Here is a 12,453-nt window from a genome sequence, read left to right on the forward strand (position 1 = left end):
TGATGCCGCTCATTTCATCACGATTCAGTATGAAGCGTGTCAATCCTATATAAATTATCCTTGGTTCTAGGCAAAACAAGGAAAAGAAGTAGTTTATTTAAGTAGATCTACGAGTATTTGTTAATGATATAAATCACCTATTTATCTAGAACGTTCTAGTAAGGTGAATCAGGTCAGATAATAAGAATAACTAAAATAGGAAAACTTTATTCTCAACCTGTTTTTGTTATTGGTTACTTTGAATATTCTATTACCTAAGATATGAACTTTATTACTTGATCACAAACACGAGTTCTATGACAGAAGTCTGTCGCCAACTTAAAAAGATACAAGTAGAAAAATATTATTTGAGTAAAAAATTTTTTCGATCATTTTTGTTTTAAAGAAATTTAGTTATGTTTTAATATAGTTTAAAATCAAGCTTAAAAGTGCTCTGTATACGGGTATGTATAATAGGCTAGTTTTCTATCAGTCAAATCAGCTTCTTTTTAAGAACTGTCAATACGATTTGCTAATATGTAATGATTTTGAAATACTGAGGAGTGACGTCATGGTAAACTCATTTACTTTATATAGTTTTTATTTTTAACCCCCGACGCAAAAACGAAGGGGTGTTATAAGTTTGACGTGTCTGTCTGTCTGTCTGTCTGTCTGTCTGTCTGTCTGTCTGTCTGTCTGTCTGTCTGTCTGTCTGTCTGTCTGTCTGTCCGTCCGTCCGTCCGTCCGTCCGTCCGTCCGTCCGTCCGTCCGTCCGTCCGTCCGTCCGTCCGTCCGTCCGTCCGTCCGTCCGTCCGTCCGTCCGTCCGTCCGTCCGTCCGTCCGTCCGTCCGTCCGTCCGTCTGTCTGTCTGTCTGTCTGTCTGTTAGTCTGTCTGTCTGTGTATGTGTCTGTCTGTGGCATCGTAGCTCCCGAACGGATGAACCGATTTTGATTTAGTTTTTTTTATCTGAAAGCTGAGTTATTCGGGAGTGTTCTTAGCCATGTTTCATGAAAATCGGTCCACTATGTCGCTGTCGGGGGTTTTTCCAAAATTTTAATTTTGTGGTTAGGTTATTTACTTATAAAATAGAAATTATGTTTAAAAATAAGTACTATCCATATTTATCTTCTAATTATGTGGTGCTTTATTTCGTGTATTGTCTAAAATATTTTAAGTATAGGAAACTAGCCTATTGAATATATTGATTTAAACTAACACGATCTTCACTCATATTATTAAATTAAAACGGGACAACACTTTCGCTACCAAGAACCCGACTGTCGGGTACACCGCTCGTAGAAGCGTAGCCGATTACATGGGTTTCCCCGTATGTAGCGAAAATGTCGTAGCGCCGCGTAGAGCCCGGTTTCGAAAGTGTTAATCGCGTAAAACTTACGTTTTATATTTAACCCGACGTTTCGGACATGACATTACGTCCGTGGTCACGGGTAGACGGGTGGTCTACCCGTGACCACGGACGGGTTAAATATAAAACGTAAGTTTTACGCGATTAAGTCCCGTTTTAATTTAGCCTATTGAATATAATTATGTAATTAACTAACCTAACCACAAAATTAAAATTTTGAAAAAACCCCCGACCGCGACCTAGTGGACCGATTTTCATGAAACATGGCTAAGAACACTCCCGACTAACTCAGCTTTCAGATAAAAAAAACTAAATCAAAATCGGTTCATCCGTTCGAGAGCTACGATGCCACAGACACACACACACACACAGACAGACAGACAAACAGACAGACAGACAGGCAGACAGACAGACAGACAGACAGACAGACATACACACAGACAGACACGTCAAACTTATAACACCCCTTCGTTTTTGCGTCGAGGGTTAAAAACAGTTTTCATCAGTTTCATCATACTTGCTAAGTAAATGTGTAATTGCAAGCCGGCATAGTAAGAGTTAGAAAATGCTTTTTTATAATTATGGAGTTATGACATTTCTACTACTTATCATATTTGACTGTCTTTTAACTTTTTACACATTTTTTTTTTCTATGTGTGATGAAAAACATTGTGCATATCTGGGGGTGTAAGATTTTTTTTTTACTCTCTCGTTTCAAATGTTTAAGCTGCACCTACGTAGACTGTGTTAAACAACCGTGAACCCTATAAATATATGATTATTGTCAGGAGGGTGCTGTTATTCTGATGTATGGAGAGACAGTTCGGTTTATTAAGATAATTTTTAAGAAAAAAAAACCGCCTTCCTTTGGGGTTCTGGTGATAAATACTTTCAAATGTTGGATTATGTTATCAATTCGTCTATATAATATATTTTTTAATGTTCGTTATTCGATATCTCCGTCATTTCTGAACCAATTTTGAAATCTGGATTATTCTGAAGTACTTACAGATGAGAATGATTATCAGAACGGAACTCTAACCAGGGGCGGCTCACTCTTCATCAGCAGTTCCACTGCACCAAATGTCACTGTTCTGGACGTAAGTGCATGCTGTTCTTATAAAAATACCAAAGTCACTATAAGTGTGCCGTTCAGATTTGAGGAGTTCCGTTCTGACCATCATCAGCAGTTCCACTGTACCAAATGTCACTGTTCTGGACGTAAGTGCATGCTGTTCGTATAAAAATACCAGTCACTATAAGTGTGCCGTTCAGATTTGAGGAGTTCCGTCCTGACCATCATCAGCAGTACCACTGCACCAAATGTCACTGTTCTGGACGTAAGTGCATGCTGTTCGTATAAAAATACCAAAGTCACTATAAGTGTGCCGTTCAGATTTGAGGAGTTCCGTTCTGACCATCATCAGCAGTTCCACTGTACTAAATGTCACTGTTCTGGACGTAAGTGCATGCTGTTCGTATAAAAATACCAGTCACTATAAGTGTGCCGTTCAGATTTGAGGAGTTCCGTTCTGACCATCATCAGCAGTACCACTGCACCAAATGTCACTGTTCTGGACGTAAGTGCATGCTGTTCGTATAAAAATACCAAAGTCACTATAAGTGTGCCGTTCAGATTTGAGGAGTTCCGTTCTGACCATCATCAGGAGTTCCACTGCACCAAATGTCACTGTTCCGTACGTAAATGCTTGCTGTTCCTTTAAAAACACAAAAATCACCATATGTATGCCTTTCAGATTTGAGGAGTTCCCTCGATTTCTCCAGGATCCCATCATCAGAACTGGGTTCTGATAAAAATGGGACCAATCTGTATGCATATACATTCAATCAAAAAAAAAATTTCAAAATCGGTCCAGTTACGACGGAGATATCGAGGTACAAACATTAAAAAAAAAATACAGACGAATTAAAAAACCCCTTCCTTTGAGATTTGGAAGGCTGTTAAAAATAGTTCTAATGAAATTCCGCAACATGGCGCGTAGTCATATATTTCTGGTCAGGCTTTACCTACATATTTACTAGTTTGCATAATATCTTTAATAAAATATAAAACCAATAAAATATAACTTAAACTGACTACTGGTTCAGCGATTTTTCGCAATAATTAGTTTTATTTTCATCTTTACCACTTTTAAAAAATACCTGTATATATAGCATTATAATGCTGCGATTTTTTTTAAATGTATAACGCGTGATGAAGAATTCTAGACACGTATTTTTTTCTTTTTTCTCGTAAACGAAAAATGACGACGGTACAGTGCGTTGAAGTTTCGCGTGACGTCACGCCTAGGTACAATTTTTACTTAGAAGTGACGTCACAAGCCCCCACTCCGGAACTTTGATGCTCTATATCTTTGTATTTTTTCATTAATTAGAAAAAGCAAAAAAATATGTGTGCAGTATTTTTGGATGATGTAACTAACGGACTAAACAGAATGCCATTTTTTTATGTAGTCGTCATCCCTATTGTAATAAAAATAATACATATGAGTAAATAGGTATACAGTAATGCTCAATTAACAAAACAAAATATTGCCTAAAATAATACAGAGCACGCTTCTAAAAATATTCGTTCAGATAACGTCACACACCCGTTATTTATATAGTTTTTCCGTCGATGTTCAAAACATACCCGCGCATCCCCGACGGCCTGAGGCAGTTAATCGCGGTTCAGCGGACCGATCGCAGGTCTATCTCGCCCTATTTCCCCTCTATTTATAATATCAAACGAGGTACACTGTAATTATTATTATATAAGTAACCTGGGACAGTATTAACAACGTGAGGAAACCGGACTAAATCCAATAAGGCCTAGTTACCCTTCGGGTTGGAAGGTCAAATAGTAGTCGCTTTCGTAAAAACGAATGCCTACGCCAAATCCTGATATTAGTTATCAAAGCGGACCCCAGCCTCCCATGAGCCGTGGCGACTGCCGGAATAACGCAAGGAGGATGATGATATTATGATATATTCAAGGAAGAAACTATAGTGTAAAAACCAAAAACTACTTATGTAAAATGAAAAAAAAAACTAGAAAATTTGTTACCAAGGATGATTTTTATCAGATTTACAATCTTCATGCTAAGAATCGTACCTCAATTTTTAGCGCCACCTATTGAATGAATACTATCGTAACTACAAATTATTTTTTTTTTTTCAAAATGTGTATTGGCATGATATCATGATTTTAATGCAAAAAATATATAATTTGTTCTTATAAAAAATAAAAACACGAAAAAATATTTAGGGAAAATATTGTTTTGGTTACTTCCAGGCTGCGAAACAGCTCCATCTAGTTTTAAGCTTAAAAGGCACATTTCAGGGGTACGCTTTTTTGTATGGACTTTCTCACTCCCGTATTAAATCGTCGTTGGTGTCACCATAAACATAATTATACTAAAAATATATATACGTTGCTACTTTTAACAATAATAATACACTTTCTTCTAGGTGCAAGTCGAATATTAATAATAATAACTATTGTGTAAAAACCACAGACCTATAAACATGCTATGCATACGAAACGAAAAACGCAGCATACGATCTAAACGCCATCTATAATATTCTGTTAACAACATTTATCTAAGTACTAACTAGCCATAGCCAGCGCGAGTAAAGTTGCTTATTTCAGTCGCTGTGTTCAAAGTGTCCTGTCCAATGTACAGATGGCGCTAGTAATATATTGTCTAAATAGTTTTATTGTGAAATAAAATGTTCAACTATTATCAAGAACGATTTAGTACCGGGCTGACAAAGCCCATACAAAAAAAGCATACCTCTGAAATGTATGGGCCTTTTAGGCTTAAAACTAGATGGCGGTGTTCGCAGCCTGGAATGGCAAAAATCATTTTATTTTCCCGAAATATTTTTGCGTGTTTTTGTTTTTTATAAGAACAAATGATTATTTTATAATCATGATATCTCGTCAATACACATTTTGAGCAAAAATAATTTTTTCTCAAACATGCAATGAAATATTGTCTTTACGTTCCTTAAAATGGGCTGGGAAGTATCGCTTTTTGGGCGCAACAACTCGAGAGGACTGTAAAGGGATTTCATATTATTTTTCAGGCCTAGGCCTGCAAAGTAACTTTTTTTTTATAAAATATTGTCCTTTAGAGCATTTTTTTTTATTTCATTGTATGTTTGAGAAAAGCACTATACATGCCTCGGCGTGAAAACGGATTCCCGGCCTCGTATCCCTATCCGGCATATACCCACTTGGCCGGAAATCCTCATTTTCCCGGCCTCTGATGTAATGTACTATGTAGGCATCATCGGTGTAGTTATGATAGTAAAATTGTTTTGTAAAAATAGCTAAGTATTAAACCTCATCTTTTATACGATTAATATTTTTCATATTTTGATCCTATTATTAAAAAACCTGTTTAAATATTATGAATAGGTACAGCTTATTTTATTTTCACTTAATTTATTACGATACAATCTACGTCATAAATAAAATATAATGTAGGTATACACATGACTGTATTGTATGTAGCTATACCTATTATAATAATATTATAAATAATAAAATAAATAAATAATAAATAATTATTCTTCTTCATTTTTCCTTCTACCATTAATAAGGTATTATTAATGCTTCAATATGTATTTTTATCGTGAGAAATTCAATGTGTTTTGCTTTTCAACTTAGCGAGAAAAATATTTGGTATGTCATTCAGGCATGATATTTGATTTTGCAGAAAGTCACGGGTATAAAGTAATATATAATATGATAGGTAACAGAGTGCGAGTAAAATAAATACACATAAAATATCACGAATATTTCGGCTATTAATTTACTCACACCTACGTATCTATGACTAAAATCACTTAAGTAAAGTACGAGGACAGTGTCTTTAAAAATAAATTATTTTAGATTTTAAACACAAATCAAATAATTTTAATTATAATTTGAATTGTTTTAAGCAAATAAACCCTATTTTGTCCCTCCTGTATATGTATATTATAGTAGCATAGAAAGACTTAGAATTTAAAGTAGAGGTAGACCAACCTACATTAGTCTACCATTGTGGTAATAATTGTAATAAATATTACATTACGATACAAGTGCGGAAAAGGGGAAGTTCTAAACGAGAGGCTATAAATTCAAACACGACCGAAAGGAGTGCTTTAAATCGACACGAGGTATCAATTTCTTTTTACTCGTGTATCGTATACGACGCTTTTCAGTGCAGGGGGCCGATTTTTGAATCTCACGGCGTTCGAATTCAGAAAATTGTCACTGAAAATAGTAGGCAATTTCGGTGACAATTTTCTGAATTCGAACGCCGTGAGATTCAAAAATCGGCCCCCGATGGCCATCCGAAGTTTTGACCTGACATAATAATGAATCACTTCTCGCACTAGTGCGTAAAAAAACAACATCAGCTATTGAAAAAGTTTATTAAAACTCACGCAGGTTTCCTATGCAAATCGCTTGGCGTAACTCTAATATAATGGATCACATCACAACAATAATATACAGGTTTCATTTAAAAAGTTAAAAGTTTATTAATTAGTTCCAAATACATTTGTCATTAACATGTTAATTACTTGCTTATTAATGTGTCAAATGACGTCAAATATGACGTACTTTATAATTGTATCAGTATATAAAAATCTAACTTTAGACTAGCGTCAATTAATAAGTAATAATTAAGCATCTAATTATAGAATGTTATTCTAGTCCATAAGTTCAGTCGCGTTAATTTATATCTATGTATATAAGTATTTATATATTATATATATCGTTGTCTGAGTACTCACAACACAAGCCTTCTTGAGCTTACCTTGGGTCTCAGTCAATCTGTGTAAGAATGTCCTATAATATTTAGTTATTTATTTATTTGTCTACATAACACAGACAAAAAGATCTACACTTTTAAATAGTTTTCTGTTGTTATTTTGTATGTGTAGTTTTTTTACACATTTGTATTGTTTGCCATGAACAAATTATTTCTATTTTAATTTCTATTACTTTTTTATGTTCATCATAAAAAAAATCCTACCGCTCATGATAAAAATGAGTCGATATAAAAGTAAGCCATAATTATTATGTTTGTAATACATCTCTTTTCTGAAATTGTTAATTTATACATATAATAAACTTTTTTTTATACACCGTATTTCACTTAACACTAAAAACCTGAAAACCGTTTGTTCAGAATCGAGAGTAGAATCGATTGAGCTATATCTTGATGGGGGTAATATTTTTATTTAAATTAGTATTATTAGTTATTTTTTACGTGCCTATTCTATTGTATTCGTAATACAACATTGTGTATATCGCATTGCTAGAGGTTGTTTACCTTTTTCAGTATTTAGGGGTATTAATACTGGCTGGTTACTTGGACGATTTTTTTTTCCGCTACGAGTTTGACGTTGTTTGTCAGTTTAATCTTAATGTTTATCATAAGTCATAACAAATTGAACTCGTACCTAATTACAACCTTGTCCATTTGAATATTGGGTTTAGATTTGCTTACTGCGATTACCTGTCCAGTTTGAAGTTTACTGTGACAAAGCTTTAAAGTGTTTTACAGTGACATCTTAGATGTTTATTGGTAAACCTTATGTCGTTGCAGTAACGTACACAAATAAATAGTTTTATGGTTTATGATGGTAGTTAGCAATTATTTGTTGTACCTATACCTATGTAAACAACTTTGTATACCATGGTTTGCAATAAATGATTATCTTATCTTATCTTATTTTATTGAGTGTAGAGCTAAAAGTCAAGTAGAGTTGTACAGAAAATTAAAAAATCAATTAAAAAAAAAGTAATCATCAGGTTAAAAGATGAATACTCTAGATGAGTTTAAACAAATAAAAATCAATTGGGGTGTCTGAGGTTTTGAGTGATACCGGAAACACGTTGTATATTATATACTCGTATGACAACATAATAGTTATATTTAAAAAAAAATAGACAAACAAGACATATTAGCTGATGTTATAGATTACAAAGCGTCTAATAAATATTAGGTAAACATACATATTTAATCGTGTAACTTGACGCTGGATATTCTGGTGTAAGTACGGAATTTAATACCTGACCAACAATTTCATAATACACGTTATACAGGGTGTTTACAAAAAATGTAACATAACCTCTACTATATTCGGAAGTCCCGGCAAAATTCGACTATCGACCACGCATAGAAATTTAAAAATGTTTAAAATTCGAAATTGAAAAAATTGGTAGCTATCTAATAGCTATCAGCAATAGAAAGGAACAAAAGATAGTTGTTCCGATAAAAATAAAAGAGACGCGATGATAATTGCCGAGCGAAGAACTAAATCACTTCCTCTTTCTCTTTTATTAGGGTTCCGTACCTCAAAAAGGAAAAACGGAACCCTTGTGCGATAGGATCACTCGTGCGTCTGTCTGTCCGTCGTCACAGCCAATTTTCTCCGAAACTACTGAACCGAATAACTTAAAATTTGGCACGCATATGTAAACCCTGTGACCCAAAGACGGACATGTCATTTAAATTAAGAAAATTTAATTATAGGGGCCACTTTTGGGGGGTAAAAGTGAAAATTAAAAATCAAAGTTTCTAGAACTATATTGTGTCACTCATCAAATGAAAGAGGTTTTTATAAATATTTCAAAAATATTTTTTTAATATTTTTAGTAAGGTAATTTTCAAGTTATTTAAGAAAATAGGCAAAAAATGACCATTCCCCCCCTTATCTCCGAAACTACTTATGCGTAAAATTTTCAAAAAAATACACGAGATAGTTTTCAATCTTAAGCCCTTCTTGTAGTGTACGGAACCCTTACAACGCGAGTAGAACTCGCACTTGGCCGGTTTTTTACACGAGAGCGACTATCTTTTATTCGTTTCCATCGCCGATAGCTCATCGCTTATATACTCTCTTCCAAAAGCCACAAATGAGACCAGTGCCTTACGAGGCTATGGCTATATTATGCTACCTGACAACGCCGCGGAAAATGGCATTGATTGCATGGAAGAAAGTGAACAGCGCCAATAATTTTTAATTTTGACGACCGGTCTGGCGCAGTCGGTAGTGACCCTGCCTGCTACGCCGGGGTCCCGGGTTCGAATCCCGGTAAGGGCATTTATTTGTGTGATGAGCACAGATATTGAAATTTCAAATACAATACAAATTTTGTTCCTGAGTCATGGATGTTTTCTATTTATATATCGTTTTTTTTTTATACCACGTCGGTGGCAAACAGGTATACGGCCCGCCTGATGGAAAGCGATCACCGTAACCTATGGACGCCCGCAACTCAAGGGGTGTCACGTGCGCGTTGCCGACCCATTAGAAACTTGTACACTCCTTTTTTGAAGAACCCCATACTGTAGTTCATCGGGAATACCTCGACAGGGAGCTCATTTCACAGCCGGAGCGTTCGTGGGAGGAAATTCCTCTGAAACCGCACGGTGCATCGTTGTCTGAGTACCCACAATACAAGCCTTCTTGAGCTTACCGTGGGCCTCAGTCAATTTGTTTATGAATGTCCTATAATAATAATAATAAAAAAAAACAAATAAGTGAAAAATAAACAAAGATGTTTTTTTTATGAGAAAGGAGATAAACGAGTAAACAGGTCGCATGATGGTAAACAATCAATGCCGCCCATGGACACTCGAATTACCAGAAGTGTTAATGCGTTGCCGGTTTTTCATAAGTATTTAATCTTAAACTGACAGAATTTTGCAATTTAAATGAAAATATAAATCACTTTCAAATTTTGTAACTTCTTAAGTATGTACATTTATTCTTACAAATAAAGCTATCTTATGTTATCTTATCATACCTTAGAATGGAAATAAAAGAAATTGAGATGTAAATAGTTGAATTACGACGTAAGGTCGATGTGGGAACGACCGACTTAAAAAAAACCTGGTAAAACTGCCATGTATTTAAAATTGAGACTAGTATTACAAAAAGGATCATCCCGTAGCACGCGCTCATGTTTAGTGAACAAAAACTAACGCAAAGCAGGTATCGGGTGGCAATTTTCCATGCGAAACGCAGTGCCTGCTATAAGGAGATAATTTATTAAAAGGTGTTAAAAAATTACATTTATAACATCAATAATAATCGGAAAATCGTGTAACATAATTATACACATAGGTGGTCAATTGTTTTCTCAACTAAATTTAAATAAAAAAAAACTTTTATAACTTATTTTTTAAAACAAAAACATATACATCAAAAGTGACTAAAACTTGAATAGTATAATAATATTACAATATGTGTTATATTTTATTTGAAATGTTGTTAGGTTTTTATCGAATATAATATTCAATTGCACTAATGCGTGTTGATATTGTTAGGTACGTTTAAGAAAGATACGCACAATTTTTTTGCGTCTTTTTTTTTATATTTAAATAAATTCCTTCAAGTAAGTCCATTGCATAACTAAAAGTAATATCCATCTATTCTTGTCCAATATAAATGTTAATTGTCACACCCATTAACTTCCTCTATATCTGTTTCAATATAAATCGATTAAATTTTCTTACGAAATTACTTACTCTTGCGTTGAGCAAGTAGCCACAGTTTTGGTGCAATTTAAAAAAAAAGAACAGGAATTATATAACAAATATTGAACATAATTCTTTTTTATAGTTGCATGATATAAAGCGGCTTTATTTTTGTAAAAATGGACGAAGTGTACTACGCTAACTCGACAGTGATTGAATATGGGCCAAAGGAGTTCGCAAAAGGACTGGGACGCATGTTCTATGTGATAAACCCGAAGGATACTGTGTTTGAGAATGTGGAAGATGTACCTAACTTTTATGTGCAGGTAAGATGTGAAAAAAATATTTGGTTACAAGCTATAAGTGAAATCTTGGTGCAATATGTTTTCAATATTATGGAAAAGTAAAGTTTTTTTTTTCATGAAAAGTCAATATTTTCATAGTTTCTGTAACATATTGTTTAAGTTTTGCGACATTTTCATATATGAAATAATTGTATTAAAATAGGAGATTTTTTTTGTTACAGAAAATGTTACAATGTTACAGAAAAAAATACTATTTTAAGAATTAAAGTCTTAACTCGTAACTATACTTACTTCTTAATGCATTATAAGAAATGGTAAAAAATATCTGCCATTATCTTAATATGAACGTTCATTAATACAAATTTTTAGTCCAAAAATGTTAACTAACAAGTAAAATTAATAAACTGAATTATAAAACAGACATTTGAATTTTATTTTATTTGAGAACAAATCAACGTTCTCAATGTATAATCATTCCGGTATCAAAATTAATAAATAATCAATTAACTTGAATTAGATTACTGAACCGTATTCAATTAATTTACCTAAACGTTTTATTTACTTCTCATGATTTATTTCTGAGTGTAAATATTGTGTTTTTATTTCAGGCATGGCCATATTTCTTCATGTTCATGGTATTAGAACACATAATTTTAAAGCTAGAAGGAAAAAAAGGAATACGTCTAAATGACGGCATAACGAGTCTCTCCAATGGAATGTTCCTAGAAGGCGGCAGGTAAATTATTTTTCTCAAACATGGTATGAAATATTGATGTTATGTGCCTTATAATTGGCAGCGAAGTATGACGTTGCAGGTGCGGCTAGGACGATTGATAGATAATGGAATTTCATACAAACCTTGCAGGCCAAGGCCGGCAAAGTCTTCTTTTTTAATTTCCAAACACAGATAATTGTGACATAACATCCAGGTATTTAGCCAATTAAAAAAAAAACTATAAGGGGCTTTATAGACGTGCCGACTGCAACTGGTACGGGCCCTAGACAATATTTGATTATGGGGTGCGTTTTCATACAAAAAAAAATCGTTTTTTTTTAATTTTTTGTTTTTTTATAGGCGTATACGGGGTATTAAAGGGGAACGAAAATTTGATTATTTTTGCGCTACGACGCACCGCTTAGGAGATACAGCCATCCAAAGTTACTATTTTCAGTAGACTTTATTTATTTCATACCATGTTTGAGGAAAGCACTATACATACCTCGGCGGGAAATGGGGTTGCCGGCCGAAGACATATAGACGGCCGAGCGAAGCGAGGCCGGATAGGTCTGAGGCATTTGTCCCGGCCTCTG

At 34.1% G+C, this 12,453-nt stretch overlaps 1 protein-coding gene across 3 annotated transcripts in view; it reads left to right on the forward strand.

The window, feature by feature from the left end:
- Window positions 1-280: 280 nt before the first annotated feature.
- LOC125242034 (alkylglycerol monooxygenase-like) overlaps window positions 281-12,453 on the forward strand; it is a 37,529-nt gene continuing 25,356 nt past the window's right edge. Inside the window, exons 1-3 of one of the 3 annotated variants that reach the window (XM_048150740.1) lie at window positions 281-443; window positions 10,983-11,163; window positions 11,751-11,878. In XM_048150740.1, coding sequence (XP_048006697.1) covers window positions 11,017-11,163; window positions 11,751-11,878 — 275 coding nt within the window. In that variant the 5' untranslated portion in view covers window positions 281-443; window positions 10,983-11,016. Of the gene's footprint in view, window positions 444-4,079; window positions 4,100-10,982; window positions 11,164-11,750; window positions 11,879-12,453 lie in introns of those variants that run through there. The other 2 variants (XM_048150742.1, XM_048150741.1) reach the window with 2 other exon arrangements.

The sequence above is a fragment of the Leguminivora glycinivorella genome, unplaced genomic scaffold, assembly GCF_023078275.1.
Source record: "Leguminivora glycinivorella isolate SPB_JAAS2020 unplaced genomic scaffold, LegGlyc_1.1 Scaffold3, whole genome shotgun sequence".
Classification (NCBI taxonomy): Eukaryota; Metazoa; Arthropoda; class Insecta; order Lepidoptera; family Tortricidae; genus Leguminivora; species Leguminivora glycinivorella.